Consider the following 19,159-nt stretch of genomic DNA (forward strand, 5'->3'; position numbering starts at 1 on the left):
TTCTGTTACAGCACCAGAGAGGTAACTCAGAAAGAGTGCAACCAGGGATGCAGAGTTGTAATGAGGGGTACAGAACAGTAAAGGAACACAAAGGGGTGATGAGTCCAAATAAAGACGCTTGATGAAACAATGAGGAGGGGGGGGAGGCCTTAAAGCAACTAAATGAAAAAAGAAGAAGAGGATAGCTAACTAAATGCATTATGTGAATGCTCTCAGACAGTGTTCTTTTTCAATGATACCTTATATATTCACAGCATTTGGAGTCTTTTTTTTCACCCGATATTGCATACGGGAGGAATGTTTTGTAGCGCATTTTCGGGTTTGGGATTTTGGTTTCAGGATTTTAATAATTTGTACGTCTCAGACACTTGGACAATGAGGAGGACAATCCCACAACACCCTGACTCACAGCAACTGTTGATTTAGAGCTGGATTACGCCTTAAAAGCACATGTTCCTATGTCTATATGTTAACAGCACTATGAAAGTGGCCAAAAACTCAAACCACAACCAACACTTTCAAAACATCCAACTTTATTGGTCATGGTGGTAAAAGACAGTAGTTTTGAGTTTTAATCAATCAGTTGTACTGAGTTTTTATTCATCTACAAATTGAGAGGAGTTACAGTACTATGAACATGGAGTTAGAATAGGTAGAATGATTACTTCCTGATCTATCACAAAAGTCAATAAATATGCCAAGACGAGACACAACAACACATTCATGTTCCCTTGAGAGAAGCTCCAGAGGTTTACAGCTGTGTATCTACAATACTTTACACTTGGCTCAATTCTGTCTGTTCTGCAGAAACAAAGCAAAGGACATTGAGCTAAAGCTGCTGGTCCCACTGAGCAGTATACATCTGCAAAACTTGACTCAACCTTACAATTTACAGTTTAGGTAAATCTATGCAGGAAGGAGACGGGCTGCGTCTGAAATCACTCCCTTTTTACTGCAGAGTATTTACCCTCTGCTATTTGAAATTGTGTCTGAAGTCTGAGTGTGAAATACATTATCCTTTATATAGCGGCCTCAAAAAATCCAACAATGGAAGGAAAAAAGTAGCATCCATGACATACAGACTACTTTCTACTAACAATCCCACAATGCAATTTGTTACATTTTATAACATCACCTGTCAGCGATGATGCAAAAATGACAATGGTTCATTAGTGTCCGAAATCCTAATTTACTGCTAACTATGGAATAAACTACTGCGTGTGTATTATAAAGAGAGGATTGATTTCAGACACAGCGAGGGTCATCACAGCCAGTCAGAAGCAGGTCAGGAGGTGCAACACATGCAGAGCAAACTGGCAACAAATTAAAAGCAGGAGGCTGCACATGCAAACTCCTGTCCGACTAAACATCTGTAGTGAACACTACTGACTGACTGTGATTAAAATGCAGGCAGCTGTAGACACACTGTCTATGTTGTACGGTAGTTGTCGTGTTCCTGCTCATGCTTTAGAGCTAAACAGTTTTGGCTGCAATAAGGTTAAAATAAGACAGCCAAGCACAGAATCACAAGTTACTCAACAACCTCTACAAAGCCAACGTGGACACCGCTACGGGACAGTACGGAACTTATTAGAGGGGAGTTCAGAAACACTTTTTTTTCCTTTAGGGGACAGCAGTCTAAACTTTTTGAGAGAGTGGTGGAAGTGTCTTTAGTGACCGAATGTTATCTCTCCAGAGAGCATGTAGTTTGTCACATCACTTTATCCTGCATCTTAACAGAAAGCAGAAGTGCAGTAAATTAAAATGTGTCAAAAAATATTAAAGTGTCATACTGTATAAAGTGACAGCTTTTGGTTCAACGGCTGAAATATTCGCTAATCAGGACACATCATTTTGATATGTTTGCCATACTTTTGGCAAATGCTCATTCCACGTCTACTGTGCAATTTGGTAGCTATGTGAAAAGTATTACCCCGTTAACATATTAAGGGAGTACACCAGCTTACATTCTTTGTGCAATTTTAGTTATTAATGGCAAAATTAATTAGAGTAATCAAATATTACTAGATTTTGTGGCGAGGGTGTATGCATTTTTCTCTTGATCAAGGGAGGGGTCCAAAGAAATGATTAATAACACTAACCAGTGGCTCTAGGTGTTGCCAGAAAAAAAGTAGTTGTGATACGAGCGGGAATGTCCACTACACTCATTCTAACTCAACGTGAACAACAACAACAACGACCCTAAACATCTCAGAGTCAACTGTCTTACTGTCAGTGTTACTGCATATAAACTGACTACTGGAGACAGGGAGAATGTGTAGCATTTGTATGTGTGAGTGTGTACATGCCTGAGCATGTGAGTGAATAGATAAAGTAGTGTATGATTAATTCAAAGTATAACTGACGTAATATTCAGACAGTTCTCTGACCAGGACATTCAGAGGAAACACGTTCAGCACAAACCCGGCAAAGTTGTCTGAGGAGAATTTAACTAAAGATCCCGAAACATGTTGCATTGGCCTCTATGAATCCCAGCCGGTGACGATGAGGTTTTAGTAACTAAAAAAGGACCAAACCATGAACTCCAGTTCCACCTGATTCTGTGGCTGCTCTCAGGCCTTTAAACCATCTGAATATTGTGTGCAAAAAAACACAAGTTAAATCTGTTTATTCATTCAGTCATAAGCAATTGTGTGTCTGCATGTGCGGTGCATGTGCAGGTTTGTCCTCAGAAGGAGATGTCCTTGACTAGCTTGTACTGGTGCTCTGTGTCTGTGCTGGCACACTTAACAAATGACATAGCAAGCGTTCTGGTCTGACTTAGCAGATCCTTATCACTGCACAGAGGCGCAGGGATAAAATCAAGAAAAACAATGAAACATGGTTTTAAGGGAGCAAAACGCATGGACGGATGATTGGATGGATGGTAAAAAGAGACGAACAGAAGGGAGGAAAGAAGGAGGGAATAAAGTAAGGAAGGAAGGAAGAAAGGATGTCAATACATCAGTATTCTAAGTGGCCCTGGTTACAATAAACACTTCAAGTGACTTTTAACATCACAAGCACAGCAGTAAGAGTAAATAAAAGGCATTAAAACACAGACATCTGATTTCAGACTGCCACTGTCATCAGATTTCTTCAGTCTTGATATATTTACCTCCACAGTAAGCGTATGAGTAATGAAAAAAGGTGGGAAGGAGAAACACGGAAAGATAATGTGGACGGATAGATGAATATACAGTAACTAGATCAGACAAAAAGTGTAGTGTTTTAGGTGCAGTGTGCACAGAAGTATACTATCAACATGAGCGACGTAAGCCTGATGTCTCTTAGGTAGACACCATGTTAAATTCTGAGGGGGAGGTTTATTTATCTTAACTTTTTCATTCGATTTCCACCTACAACACAAAACTCCCACTGAAAATAACAAGTGTAACTGGGGTCTGTGTCCTGCCAGCATACTGCCCATACACCTTTAGAGCAGCAAAAAACATTCACAACAAATCACAAATAGGATGGAACAGATTTAAACCAATGGGAGAGGGGAGGGGAGGGATGGACCGTGTTGCCTGGTAGACAATGAGGTGAGGAGGGATCATAAGGAACCAGCAGGTCTCATGATGACTGATATGGAATTAAGGAGCATTATACAATGTGGTGCACTGGAGACCAAGAGGACTGCAGGGTTTCCCTAAGGAAATAGTTTGGCAGATCCTGACGTACAGTATCTTGTCTTGTAATCAGTTAAGTTAGCAGGTGATGACCTAAACAATAGCATTCAATACACACTATGGCATTTGTTGTATGAAATTGTGATTCTGCTCTTTTCTCCTGAAGGTTAATGTTTCATTTCATAGACGTGTTAAATTTGTATGATGTTTTGATGTAAGTGAAGGTTGTCTTTATTTCAGGTGCCCTGAAACCCTGCATTGGGACGGCGACTTCAAGCATATTTCCTGGTAATCTTTAGTAAAATTAATAAAAATTGAATCTCTAGGGCAAGTAAAAGCTTTGCATCTCAAATTTAAGCAACTTTTGTACGAAGAACAAAACTTGGATAATGCAAAAATCACACTTAAAACATGACGTTTCCCAAAATGTATGACATTCACTGGACAATAGCAATGTGCTATTTTGATTCAACTTTTGACAGTGTGTTTATGCTGAATAAATTTAACATGCAAACACTTTTTAGTGTATCCATTTGCCATTTCATGAAAAGGTTGTGGGCCGCCTTCACTGAATTGAGACCACCTTCACTAACATAAAAATGAATTAATACACCTATCAAATAAAACCTTATACATCTTCAGGGCAAAGAGAAAATGGAGCTACTTCACATAACAAAGATCATGTATTTGATGGTTGTTTAGACTGTCACCTAGTCACCAATTACATCACAAAAGTGGAACTCAGCTCAACCGATGACAAAGACTTATCAATCCCATCATATGTCGTAATGTCAGGTAAAACCCTGATCAGATCACTTCCTTTTATAAGGTTTTGTACTGCGGAACATTTTGTGTTTGCAGGACACACAGAAGAGAAATAAGCCAGTTTGGAGGAGACAAGGATTACAACCTCCTAAACAACTGCCTATGAGAAACCCTGAAACAGTGATGAGGAAGCAGACTCAATTTTTCCCATGTTTTCCCCCAGTTCTCTTCCACATAGCTTCAAACTACACCATGCAGAACTATTAATAACTATGCTATGAGCTTTTTAGTAATCAATAAAAACGACATCATCAACTGGTCTAGAAAAATGACGGCAACTGTGGACTGGGAACTAGTTCTTTGTTTGTGAGTCCTTATTTTATTTTAGTTCACTGTTAAGAGTCAAAGCTGTTAAAAGGGTCACAGGGACGTCAAACTTACTTAGCTAAAGTAGGATTATGGAAGTTTTGGTAAAGCAAAGAAAGACTGCAGTTCAAAGGTTTTAACAGAACAGCAGAGAAGATTGAAGGAGGGACTGAGGCGACACATGGGACAAAGTGATTTTCCGGTTTTGATTAGTGCGTGCTGTTCCTTTACAGGCAGCATATCTTACCTTTGCTCCAGCTGCTTCATGGTGGCAGTGATCTGATTGGTCTTCTCCTCGAGACGAGTGATCACGTCATTCTTCTTCTTCATCTCCTCATCAGACGACTAACAAATGAGAATGAGTCTTAAGTAATAATTACAGTATGTGTGCGGTGTGTGATTAGAGAACAAGTACAACCAGTTGAGGATGTGCGTGTTTGTACCTGCATCTTCTGGTACATCTCTACATTGATAACTTTGACTTCATCCAGTTGATGTCTCAGTCCGATCAGTGTGTCCTGTTGATGAAAAACAAAGACTTCAGTTGTGTTCGCATCCTGTATTGACTGTCCTGGTCACGCGGTCAAAAGACTGTTTCTAGTTTCCTACAGCAGTAGCAATTTAGCATGCTCTTCTTTCATTACATTTTCATTCATCCTTTCATTCAGTCATGTTTTTTTATGTGTGTGTGTATCTATTCATCCTCTCAAACGATTTATTCACTGGGGATCTATACAAAATTATACTCAGGACTACATACATACATACATACATACATACATACGTAGTAAAAAAAACTACTGGACATTTTTGGAGCTTTGTCATATTCTAGGGGTGGGGGAAAAAAATCAATACAGCATAGGATCGCAATATTTTCCGTGCCAATACTATATGGATACACAGAGGCCAAGTATAGGTCTATTCTTATATACTGTATGTGTTGGTCAGTTTGTCTGCTTGACAATCCCATTTTGCAGCAATAAAATTGAAGCGAGACGAACAAATAGAGAAATGTATCTTTTTAGATAAAACAGATGTTGACAACGTTTCCTTTTGGGGACATAATTTGAAATTGGGAAAAATTTGAAGTTGGAAAAAAGCTAATAAATTGCAATAAATCACAGAATATTGCAATATGTTTAAAATCGCAATAGTATCGTATCGTTATGATATCGTATCATTCTGGTTATTCCAACCCCTATCATATTCATGTGTAAATATATTTAGGGCAATATACAAATATTCCCATGTCACATGGCCCCATGGTCTTGTGGTGGTGCTGAGCATACTCTCCAGTCTGACAGCAGATTCACCTCATGTTGTTTTTAATGATCCCAGCAGCCTCCTTACAAAGCTGTGGTGATGATGCTGCTGCCATGGCAGCTACTGTATGTCGCAGCTTGGTTACAAATGTCAGCTGGTGGTGTTTATATGGCCGAGTTCACACGTTGGTGGTGAAAGGCCCGACGCTGGCAGGGCTGCCAGAGAGAAACGGGCACAGGAGCTGGCAAGATGTTACTGCTCCATGTGAGCAATTACAGGCTGGTGCTAGATTTTTAGTTTGTGCTTCCAAAGGCTTGTTATCATGTTCTCTCTCTCTCTCATTGTGATAAAACTATGTCTGAAGAGCAACCACGTCGTTCTTCGGATCATTGTTTAACTATTTGAGTCTGAATATATATCTCAAATATTACTGATTGAACTTTTTTCATCAATTTCCGGTGTTTGCATTGATTAAATCTCACCATTGACAAATCCCATTATATGCAAGACATACATTAACCCATGTCTCTTTTTACATTGTTTAATCTTCATGTCTTGTGATTTTTCTATTTGCATTTGTGTATTCATTGTAAGTCATTCTGGATAATATTGAATACAATTAAATAGTCTTTTATTCTAAAGTCTTTTCTTCGGTGTAACTTTTTTCTACTTTCAGCTCGAGATATTTTGTAAATGAATCAGTGCGCAAAAAGGAAGACAGAGTGATGTGATACACACAAAAGGAAAATGTATGCTTACCTGTTTTTCATGAATATCTTTTTCCAGAAGTTTCATGGCCATCTCCATTTCCTGTTTCATCGACACCTGGACTAACAGCTCAGTTTCCACATCCTGAACATAAACCACATACATGTATATAATTTGTTATTATGCTGTTAGCTTGTATATTTTACAGATTTTATACACACACAAGCAGTCAGAGGCTGACCTGTCTGAGCTGACACTCCTCCTTCAGTTGCCTTTGAGCCTCGCTGTACATCTCATCCAAACCCTGACGTGACTGTTTGTATGTATCTCTCTCCACTGACGCATCACCTTGGGTTACCTAAATAAATAACATCAATGGGATGAACATGTCAGCCATATTATGCAACAATTTGAAGTCAGAACTGGTAATAATTGTTGGAACACTGAGGGCTAGATCTACAGTTTTGTTTTTGGTTTTGGCTGCAGCGAAAACCAAATCAATGTTTCCATGTGTTTTAAGACAGCAATATATTTTTCAGTTTGTGTGACTGTGTACCTCTAAATGTTGTTGTGTCTTCATCAGAATAAGGCTGTTTTCACTCCTCAGCTGCTGGTTTTCTTCCTGCAGTTTGATGATGTTGTTCTTGGCTATGGCTAACTGCACACACAAACGTGGGCATGTAAGACACAGAATAATTCAGTTGGTCAACAAGAACAGTTTGACAATATTGCTTACACTGACAATGTGATTTCATCAAAACCTATTTGGCTAAATCATATCAGATTCTAAGATTACTCAACATGTAACCGACAAAGCCGGTAGATCCAGTCATGATGTAGAGACGTGCAGGTTAAAGTGCTGACTTTCACCTTTAGTTGAAATCTAATATGCAGATATTTTGAGTGTGGGTCTCACCTCCTCTATGAGTTTAGAGTTGGACTTCTCTAGAGAGTCCACTCTGCCCTGAAGACCATGAACTGTGGAGCTAGACATACAAACACACACAAACACAGAAAGTATAATCAACTTCTGTTCATTTTGAGTATCACTGATTTAATCGTGGCAACATTTTCTCAGACTATCAGAATGGGATTGTAGAAGTTGTGTTACAATTCAGAACTGATGTGGTAAAATGTGTAACTTAAACAGGAGGTTTTTCTTATTTTTATTAGATACAACTGTGACCTGTGAGAGCTGTCATCATGTTTATTAGGTTTAATGGCATTTACAGGTTTAGTGGACTGAAGTGTCTTATCACAGATTGACAGACTTGAATTTGACCTTTAATAGCCCTATAATTAGCTCTTTAACAGCTGCAAAATTTGAAGAAAACAAAACCTATAATTCCATTTAAGACAGCAGATCAACCCATCTTAATTTAGATGAGATACTGAGTTTGTAGGAAAAAGAAAACACTGAAAGAGGAAGCGTGACTGTGCTTTAACAAGTCTGTCTGTAGGAACAGATGGACGGAGTTGCACTTCTGAAACAACCAGACTGCTTTGAACTGAAACTGACTGAATGCTGGATCTATCTAACGTGCAATCTGTCTTCTGCTTTTGATTCATGTATTATAACAATGCTCAAACATCAGATAATCAAAAGATGTAAAACAAAATGTGAGCTAGAAATCAGGTAGAATGACAATCACTGTTCAGGTACAAAAAATACACAGAATTTCCTTGAACTTCCTTGAAGTTCATAAAACCATCATCTCCAGGAATTCTGTGGAAGATGCTGCAGACACTGTTTCCAATAAAACACAATTCTTTATTCTGTTATTTGTCTTACTTGAGTTGTCGGTTCAGTTCCTCTACGTAGTTCTTCTGATCCAAGATGGATGCTATCTGGCTATTCCTGGTGCACCGGAAACAGATATAAAACAAAGCTCTGCATCACATTTGGGGGGCCTAAGAGACCCAGTGTATTAAATACAGTTGAGAGACAATAAAAGATCATACCTCTCTTCACTCCTGTAATCATCAATGTCATTCTTCAAGTACATGGAGAAGTCGATCACCCCAACCTCAAATAAGACAATAAATAAACTAGCATCACTCAAAAGGAAGCATATTCTGAAAAGAAATGAGTGCACAGACATAGATTTGATGAGATGAGATGAGTCATGCCTTAAGTAGTTGCATGCCACCAGAACATCCACAAGAATTAAGGATGTTTACAATTATGTGGTTAATTAAAACTCACACAAGACAAACAAAATGCTTAGTGTAAAAGTGATAGTATGCAGTTTATATCCAATGTGTTTACTAATAGCGCTAATTTGTCTGTTAACCACACACATAGAAACTACCACAGTCCACCATTAAGTTGCAGTCTAAAGAAACCTTCAAGTGTCAATACATCATTAAAAAGCAGCAGAGCTGGAACATAGTAGTTTAAACACTTAGTCAATCGACAGAAAAATAAATATTTAGCAACTATTTTGATAACCAATATTGTTTAAAAAAAATAATTTGGTTCCAGCCTCTCAAATATTTGGATTTCGTGCTTTGCTCTGTTTTATGTTATAATTGTAAACTAATATCTTTGTGTTTTGGACTCTGTGCTCTGGGAATGTCACTATTTGTTGACATTGTATAGTCTAATGATTGAAAAAATAATCGCCCCATTATTGTTTAATCAACAATGAAAATAATCGTTGGTTGCAGCCTTTGAAAGTAGAAACCAAATACTTTTTAATCTTGAATTAATTTTATTATATTGGCTTCAGGAATGGAACAACCTAAAACAACAACCAACCATTCCAGATCAATTCATGTTACAAGTATCTCGGCCAAGTTCAGTCAGGTGTGAACACAGTCTGAACAGGGTGTATGCATTAGTGAGAAAAGGTGTTTGCACTCAGGACAAAGTCACCACTCACGGAGTAGAAACATGACACCACAGTCTGCTCTCCATCTGCCTGATACCAAGATAACGTGACAAAACATTTCTTGTCTTATTTTTTGTTGACATAAGACATGCATTTATTGGTTACTCTTTACTTGAAGGTATCTACATAAGAGTAACATGACACTGTCATGAACATGTCATAAACATTATAAATAAGTCATAAACGTTCATGACATAACGCTTCTTTTAGTAAGTGTCATTCGGTTTTTGTCATGACAAGTTATGGTTATGGTTAGGGTTAGAGTTAGGGTTCATGTGTCATGACTGTGTCATGTCACATTTATACCTTCAAGGAAAGTGTTACCTATTTATTTTTTGCTTATTATACTGCAAGCAGAAAATTAGATCCAATTTTAGAGAGAACAGAAAGGAGAGTACAACGCATACCAGCTGTACACCGGCTGTAATGCAGGCTGAGGCAGGTCATCAGATGTTTTTTATACCCACACTAAGACAAATCGATGTCTGGTGCAAATGTGTTTTTGTTTGTCAAATGGTCTAAATATTAGGCTCTTTAACACAGATTTTCCACAATATTGCTGTAAACAAGATCCACCATTATGCCAGCTTTGCTATTTTCACACTGAACCAAAGAACTGCAGCATAATTCCACCCAATTGTGTGATTTTAGATAGCATGCTGCAATTCCGGATGCAAAAGAGGAATATCCTGTAACACAACACAGACGGCGTCTAGTGTGTGTGTGTGTGTATGTGTGTGTGTGTGTAGTCCCACCATGCTGGCTGTCCCTTTTACACAGACGTTGACCCAGCTCTACCTCAGCTGCCAACCTAACAGCGGAACAACTCTGTCCTCCCATTCCGTGTTCGTACCTTTTATACAAAACAGCGAGGCTATATAGGCGGAATAATGGTGCAACAAATCCTGCCTTGAACAGGCTTTGTGAAAGGGGCTACTGTCGCAGAGCAGTGGTTACCTGAGAGTCCAGGTCCTCGCCTTTGACACACAGGTTAGCATCGATGACGTTCAGGCCCACCAGCAGGCCCACTATCACGGCTCCCTCCTCCTCCAGCATCAGGGCTGAATTCTCATAGAAATCACTGTGGAGGAAGATACAAGAGATTCACAAACACTTAAGGGAGATCTGTTAAAAGCAAAAAGGGAGAGGCTTTATTTTAACGTTTTAGCTATGTAGTTTTATTACTGTGGATGTGAAATATATTTGGTGTAAGTACAAGGCAAGCTGTAATTTTTTATTCAAATTATTTTCAAGGAATTAAGAGCAATGTTAACTGCTGGATTTGTGCACAGGAATCTCATTAATTGCTGAATATAATTTATTAATTTAAATATAATTTTATTAGTAAATAAAATACAATATATTTCAAAAATATGTAGCCAAACATATATCGTTATTATCTGAAACATTTTTTGTTAATAATAATATATCTAGAAAATTGCCCTAAATCAAGAATGGTTAGGATTTAGTGTTCGTAGTTATATTAGTTATTTAAAATTAAGTTTACCTATTGCTATCTATACATATGTGTGTGTACCTGAGCAGGTCTTTTCTCGTGATGAGGAGTCGTAGGTAGTCGGCCAGCCGTTTCTGCATGAGAGCCAGACGCAACCAAGCTCTGGCCCTGCCTAATGGAGTCCTGGAAAAACACACACCACATACACACACCACTTACATTATAGTTTTGAAGATCTAAGGCCAGTGGTGCTGGAAATTGTTATATTGATCTTTGGCTTCATCTTGTTTTATTGTTTGGATCTAATTAGTTTATTCTATGTGATGTGTTTATTGCAGTTTACATTTAACATGGGCTCATCTAATAAACTGTTCCCTCTTTTCAAGACTTCAATCTGACTAGACAACCATGTTTCATTTTGCATCTGTGTCATCCTACTGACTAAAACTGTGTTTTTAATGCGTAACATTATTCTAGAGAAAAGACAGTTTGCACTGTCCTAGTTGGTGTTGCAAAAAACGCTGCTCTGCTACATGTCTGTTGGTCTGACTCAGCACCACCAAAGGAAACACACTCTGTTCTCCATCTGAAACAACACAACTGTTCCCCATTTTGCTGGATCCGATGAGATCTGAATATTACTTGATTTTAGGCTAGAAGCTCTGGTATGTAATGACTGATAACTGAATAACAAAGTAAAGCATGACATGGAAATAATGTGCATGAATGAGAAAACAACAAAAAAATGCTGATTACATAATAAGCCAGACACTGGCAGCAAATATACTACTGCACCATTGCTTATCTATTGCCAAAAACTGACAGCATAATGACTACTTCAAACTCAGTTTTAACTCTGAGTCTGACTTAATTAGGAAAATGTTTCTAGACAAAAGAATAATAAAGACATAGAGAAATAGGGAGAAGTGAGGCAGCAGGGAGAGGAAAGGTGAAGTGAAAGTAAATCATAGTCAGGTATTTCCCTGCTCTGGCTCACGTCACATTCTATTGTTCCTGGTATACGTTAAGTGTGTTGTTGTGTTGTGGCTCATGTTCCTCCAGCATGATGTTAGGTTAAGTTGTGCGTGAGCGCAGGTGTGCATACATAAATGTATTCCTTACTTAAGTCCAGGCAGGTCTCGTACAGAGGCGGAGATCTCTGCTGCTTCAGGACACAGTTTCTCCACCAGCTCCAGAGGGCCCCACAGTGACTTGTTAAAGCCCAGAAAGGACTTCTTCACTGTACACAAGAGAGAAAGAGACCATGAAACACTATGAAAATCTAAGAAGGACATATTTTATGAGGGAGGCAAACATAAACACAATTGCGCAGCGGCATCGCATTTCAATAAGTTACCTCTGAGGCCATGTTTAAGGCAGTGCTCCATGACAACAAAGAACTGCTGGAGGGGTGGGTAGTCAGAGTCCAGAGTTCGTCCAAAGCTCAGAGCCGACTCGATCAGTCCTTTAATACTCAGCTTGGCCATGTTCAGCAGGTTGGCTCGCTCCATGGCCATGGGGTCTCGCACAGCTGCAGGACAGAAGCCACACACAAACACTTAACTTAAAATATGCTTAAAATACTCCCGTCAGGATTTAAAGGATGGTCACACAATGTCTACAAATAATCATTATCTCTACATGGTATAAACGTATACTTTTTTTTTATTATACAGAAAAGTTGAGTAAAATTGGTGTTGACTCGATAACATTATTCAAATTAGTGATGTGTAATAATTTGGTCATCATAAGAATACTATGTGGAGTTTAATTTGGGTAGAGTGGGTTAATTTGTAGAGTGTAAAACAATTGCAATTCAAATGTTTTACAGTGACAATACAACTGCAACAGCTGCATAATAAAAAACACAATATTTAACAGAACATCAATACATTATTCCTTTATTTACATATAGAATGCATATACAAATTATATATCCAACCCAGTTATTATACCTTGCACACATATTCAGGACACTAAGTAGGACTGTAGGGTTTTTATCTGAGGGATACAACTGGGTCAGCCAGGTTAATGTCTTACAACTTGTCATTACCAGAAACATGCTCACTAGGGATGTACAGTAAATGTAACCTAAGTGGTTTGAAGGCAGAATCCACCCTAAAAACAGAATGCTCATTTGCATTTTGTGTCAGGTCAGTGCAGCCACACAAATCATCAGATAAAAAACAAGTGGAAGAAGAGTCCACCCTAAAAGATCTGAATGTATGCGAACAAAGTATAATCACTCTTTCAAACCCGATAATTATTATTTAGCTTGGAAATGTTTTTTTTAGACACAAAAATACATGGTATTAAACATTTCCATTATAGACAAACTCCAAAACCTGAGACTATAACCTCCCACGGAGCTATGCTTTTAAATGCTCTACACATGGACCTCTGGGTTAATGTGTAGCCAAACACCAGAGCATGACAGAATAATGTCAGGTGAAAAAGTGCACAGATGTTGCTTAGCAATGTAAAAGAGCTTTAATTGCCCCAGCAGGTTGGCCCAGAGGCAGAGATGCTGACAAATCAACAGATGATTTCTTGGGAGCAGCGAGACTTGTGAGCCCTGAGGATACTGAGGAAAAAACAGTAACCCTTTGACTGCCTGTCTCACCATGTGGCTTCTTCTAAAGTGCATCAATCGCTGATATAAAAAAAAAATACAACACTAATGTGTCTGGATGTTTTAGTGATGATTTAAGATTTAATGCAATTAATGGAGATTTAAAATTGTCCTTGAAGGTCATTCTCCTAAATTAATTTCCAGTGTTTGGGTTAAAAGAAAAGAAAAACTAACAGTTGAACAATCAGGAAGTCATGTTGCACCGAATGCCTGAAAAGACTGTTCAGTTGTTTCAAATTATTTTATACATAATTCAAATACACATCTGTATGGACACCTGAAATGTGTCACAAACTAAATATAGTTTATTAGTAGTAGTAAGTAGTATATATTGTGAGTGTGTGGAGACTTCTACTGACAGAGACACTGGCTGATGGGCACACTGACAGAGAAAAATAGAGCCCAGAAATCTGCTAAAACGAGAGAAAATGTGCTCGACAGAAAATTAGGCAGCAAATATTATGAACCGATTTAATAGTATGATTCACTTGTCAAGCAAAAATGCATGCATTTGCAGGTTCCAGCTTCCTAAATGTGATTATTTGCTGCTTTTCTGTGTTTAATGTAATTGTAAAAAAATATATATACAGTACAGGCGAAAAGTTTGGACACACCTTCTCATTATATGGGTTTCCTTTATTTTCATGACTATTTACATTGTAGATTCTCACTGAAGGCATCAAAACTATGAATGAACACATATGGAATTATGTACCTAACAAAAAAGTGTGAAATAACTGAAAATATGTCTTATATTTTAGATTCCTCAAAGTAGCCACATTTTGCTTTTTTAATAGCGCTGCAAACCCTTGGTGTTCTCTCAATGAGCTTCATGAGGTAGTCACCTGAAATGGTTTTCACTTCACAGGTGTGCCTTGTCAGGGTTAATTAGTGGAATTGTTTCCCTTATTAATGGGGTTGGGACCATCAGTTGTGTTGTGCAGAAGTCAGGTTGATACACAGCCGACAGCCCTATTGGACAACTGTTAGAATTCATATTATGGCAAGAACCAATCAGCAGTAAAGAGAAACGAGTGGCCATCATTACTTTAACAAATGAAGGTCAGTCAGTCCGGAAAATTGCGAAAACTTTGAATGTGTCCCCAAGTGCAGTCGCAAAAACCATCAAGCGCTACAACGAAACTGGCTCACATGAGGACCGCTCCAGGAAAGGAAGACCAAGAGTCACCTCTGCTGCTGAGGATAAGTTCATCCGAGTCACCAGCCTCAGAAATCTCAAGTTAACAGCAGCTCAGATTAGAGACCAGATGAATGCCACACAGAGTTCTAGCAGCAGACACATCTCTAGAACAACTGTTAAGAGGACACTGCGCGAATCAGGCCTTCATGGTCAAATAGCTGCTAGGAAACCACTGCTAAGGAGAGGCAACAAGCCGAAGAGATTTGTTTGGGCCAAGAAACACAAGGAATGGACATTAGACCAGTGGAAATCTGTGCTTTGGTCTGATGAGTCCAAATTTGAGACCTTTGGTTCCAACCGCTGTGTCTTTGTGCGACACAGAAAAGGTGAACGGATGGATTCTACGTGCCTGGTTCCCACCGTGAAGCATGGAGGAGGAGGTGTGATGGTGTGGGGGTGCTTTGCTGGTGACACTGTTGGGGATTTATTCAAAATTGAAGGCATAGTGAACCATCATGGCTACCACAGCATCCTGCAGCGACATGCCATCCCATCCGGTTTGCGTTTAGTTGGACCATCATTTATTTTTCAACAGGACAATGACCCCAAACACACCTCCAGGCTGTGTAAGGGTTATTTGACCAAGAAGGAGAGTGATGGAGTGGCTTCGTGCTACCTGGCCTCCACAGTCACCAGACCTGAACCCGAACCCAATCGAGATGGTTTGGGGTGAGCTGGACTGCAGAGTGAAGGCAAAAGAGCCAACAAGTGCTAAGCATCTCTGGGAACTCCTTCAAGACTGTTGGAAAACCATTTCAGGTGACTACATCTTGAAGCTCATCAAGAGAATGCCAAGAGTGTGCAAAGCAGTAATCAGAGCAAAGGGTGGCTACTTTGAAGAAACTAGAATATAAGAAATGTTTTCAGTTATTTCACACTTTTTTGTTAAGTACATAATTCCATATGTGTTCATTCATAGTCTTGATGCCTTCAGTGAGAATCTACAATGTAAATAGTCATGAAAATAAAGGAGATAGATATATAGATATATATATATATATGTAAAATTGTGATATACATTTTACAGACAAATTAATTGATTAAACGGGAAAATAATCATATTCTACAAAGTTTCTGGCCTTGTAGTACTGTCAAGGCAGCAGAAATATACATATATAACTCAAAATCCACAAATAGTGCATGCACTAAGCATGGCAATAACCCCATCAAGGAAAAAATAAAGACAGAACATTTTTTCCATTTGCACCAGAGCAGCATGTGATGCTTTGGGCAGTTAAGTTGTGCACAGCTACAGTACCACTGCTAACACTAACGAATGACAATGTACCATCAAAGCATGAGAGCAGCACTGATCTATGAAAAATCAATTGGCCACACAGAGGGTGATGATGAGGTAATGTCAGATATGAAAGAGAAAGGAGGAGATGTACCAGCTAGGATTGTCACACTGGTACATCTGCACACCAGCTGGAACTATTAACTGTGCTCCATTAGCAGCTGACTGAATGATTGATTGTTCCTGAAGACATGAGGACTGTTTTGTGTAAACAGACTGATAAGCACAGTTAGGTTAGTTCACATTTCCTCATGTGTCCCTAAAACAATCAGTTACTGAGTGTCTTCAGACTGTTATTATTTAACCAGACACTCCCTTCATAAGCCTCACGACCCCTAATGCTGATAATACTCTACCTTGCACTGTCCAGTCCCCGGGCAGAGACGTCCTGTGCTCCGACACTTTGGGCAGGACGTGAATGCTTCCTGAAATGGTCTCGGATGCTTTCCTGGCCAACGCGAAGATAGGAGCCTGCCATCGCCCGTCTCCTCCACCTCCACCTCCACCACCACCACCACCACCGCCTCCTCCTCTCATCGTGCTGCTACTGTTAGCTTTATCCACAACACCAGATTTCTCCTCCTGCAGCCTCAAAATCCCAAACACCTGAACTTTCTCCTTGCTGCTGTCCGCTTCAGACAGAGCCAGGTCGTGCTCTGCGGGCGATGCCATGTTCATGTACCTCTGAAATTATTATAGCTGGTGCTGGTCGGCACGAAAATAGCCAGATTCATACGGTTTGCTAACCGTTAGCAAACTAGCTCGGATGTACAATTCACTCGGCGACCATTATGACAACCGTAGCATGAATATACCTGTGATACCACCGGCCAAATCAATGACAGGTCTGGCTAGAATTAACAAGCACCCGTGGTAACGTTACCGGATTGTAAACTGTAGGCGTCGGTCTACATGGTGAACGTTGGCAACGGCGGCGACAGCGCGGACAGCTGCTGCTTGGGATACAAGTCTATTCCGTACATCGTGGTGTTGTAGATATTTGTTTACAGCCAGCAGACCTAACCGACAGTTGGCTTCTGATAGTCCCGCTGCACCCTCCGGAGGGGCGGTGTCAACAGGCTCACAAGACACAAAAGGCAGCACTACGTAATGATTTCAGTAGCTGCTGCGTTGTAGACGTGCCGCCCCCTGCTGCTGGAAGTAAGAACTGCATGGCTGCGGTTAGAGTATGGTACTGTGTGTCAGGGACAGAGGGACTTGGAGACAAGTGGTGGGCCCAGGCAGCTTAAGATATGTGAATAAAAATAGAAAGTCCAGCATTGAATAGCTGTAGCTCCCACTAAGGTGGGTAATGTTTTTATTCATTCTTTGGAATGTAACTAATACATTTACTTTACATTCATTTGAGGTATTTCTTTGTACTTTACTTGAGTGCTTCCATTAATATTGTAGATACTTTTTATCACTTATTTTGAGAATTATAGTTAGGCTACTTAACCCTACATAGCCTATAAAACATATGATGAGGTTATAAAATATGATAACGTTGTTATAGATTGAAATAAACAGTAGCCTGTGAAATAGTTAATTATCTCCACCTCGAACAACTAAAACGGTGAAAATGCTACTTTCATATTAAAGTTACTATATGTAACTTTGAAATGTTTCTGAAACTGTGTAACTTTTCATCTGATGGTCATAAATGACCTGTAACAGCAAACGAGACTAAAGAAAAGAATGCTATTTTTATATAGTATTTATTATTGTCTCTGCCTCATGGATGTATTAAGAGAACTGCCCGGGTTGATTTTTCCTAGCCTGGCTCCGCCCTCCTATGTACTTCCGCTCAATTTTCATTTCCCTTCAGTAGGCTACTCCATCTGGGTTTGTGGTATATTCTTGGGTTTTCTTGGCGGTCCAATCAGCGAACAGAGGGAGTGGCTGAGAATGATGACGTTGAGGACGTGCACTAGAAAGATGCAAGCGAAGCCATTCGGTCCATTGTGGCAACGCTGCCGAATATCCAGAAGTTAAAGCCCGAGCAAGAACAATATTTGCTGAGTTGTGTTGGTGGCCATGATGTTGTGGCCCTCCTCCCCACGGGGTTTGGGAAAAGTTAGATTTTCCAGCTCGCTCCGTTAGTGGTAAAGGAGTTGGCTAAGGCTAGCAATGCTAATGCTAAATATAAGCCGATAGTTGTCAGTCTCCCCTCTTGTTGCACATGCGCATGACATACGTCACGACCAAACGTTAGCGATTGGTTATGGCAGATCCAGAGTGGCTCTGGGCAGATTCAATAGTTTGGATAGTAACACTTGTCAATGGAGAGTGGCCAGACTCTCTGCACAAATGAAACCAACAGATCCCGTTGCTCTGGACGGAGACCAGTGAAGGCTATTAGAAGCACTTTTCCGGTGAGCGCTGAGCATTACTGCGCAGCCTCCAACTGAGAGAGACAACGTAAATGTGACGTGAGCAACGTGTCTGAAAGTTGTAAGTGTTCTGGTAGCTGTGCAAAGAGAAATCTCAATCATTCCCAATCTTGCAGAGACGGAGAGCGTAGGTATATGTAAGGAGATAACATAAGCACAGGCTAATTATTGCTAACTAACATGCTAGTTAACATTAGTAATTAAACCTAAACAGCTAATGTAAGTCGAAACTGCCTGCGAGCTTCTCCTGTACTATACGGTAATTCCTCTACTGTTTAACAAATCGTTAGCCTAATTTTGCAAAAAGCGCCTGCTACGGAGCCATAACGTGAGATACAAGGTAATGGAGCCTTTTATACATTGTCGTGTTTCTTTAGAAATAAACAATGGACAAATAGAGTCTTTAAACGCTTCAGATGTAAAGTTATTCGCAGTCAAAGTGAAGTCAAAATGAATGGTAGTCAATGGAATGCTAACGAGAGGTGATATTGTTGTAGCATCAAAATGGCCCCAGGAGGTTCGAGTTCTGAAGCAAAGCTTACCCCCTTGGGT

The 19,159-nt window shown here is 39.6% G+C and overlaps 1 protein-coding gene across 4 annotated transcripts in view; it reads right to left on the minus strand.

Moving 5' to 3' along the window:
- Nucleotides 1–19,159, minus strand: part of rufy2 (RUN and FYVE domain containing 2) — a 30,745-nt gene that overhangs the window by 6,245 nt on the left and 5,341 nt on the right. For 2 of the 4 annotated variants that reach the window (XM_039795707.1, XM_039795708.1), the window contains exons 3-14: nt 12,442–12,615; nt 12,207–12,324; nt 11,166–11,267; nt 10,586–10,709; nt 8,697–8,761; nt 8,527–8,592; nt 7,651–7,720; nt 7,291–7,392; nt 6,976–7,092; nt 6,786–6,878; nt 5,207–5,281; nt 5,011–5,108 (exon numbers count right to left, since the gene is read on the minus strand). In XM_039795707.1, coding sequence (XP_039651641.1) covers nt 5,011–5,108; nt 5,207–5,281; nt 6,786–6,878; nt 6,976–7,092; nt 7,291–7,392; nt 7,651–7,720; nt 8,527–8,592; nt 8,697–8,761; nt 10,586–10,709; nt 11,166–11,267; nt 12,207–12,324; nt 12,442–12,615 — 1,204 coding nt within the window. Of the gene's footprint in view, nt 1–513; nt 2,799–5,010; nt 5,109–5,206; nt 5,282–6,785; nt 6,879–6,975; nt 7,093–7,290; nt 7,393–7,650; nt 7,721–8,526; nt 8,593–8,696; nt 8,762–10,585; nt 10,710–11,165; nt 11,268–12,206; nt 12,325–12,441; nt 12,616–16,570; nt 17,350–19,159 lie in introns of those variants that run through there. The other 2 variants (XM_039795709.1, XM_039795706.1) reach the window with 2 other exon arrangements.

The sequence above is a fragment of the Perca fluviatilis genome, chromosome 3 (assembly GCF_010015445.1).
Source record: "Perca fluviatilis chromosome 3, GENO_Pfluv_1.0, whole genome shotgun sequence".
NCBI classification, from domain to species: domain Eukaryota; kingdom Metazoa; phylum Chordata; class Actinopteri; order Perciformes; family Percidae; genus Perca; species Perca fluviatilis.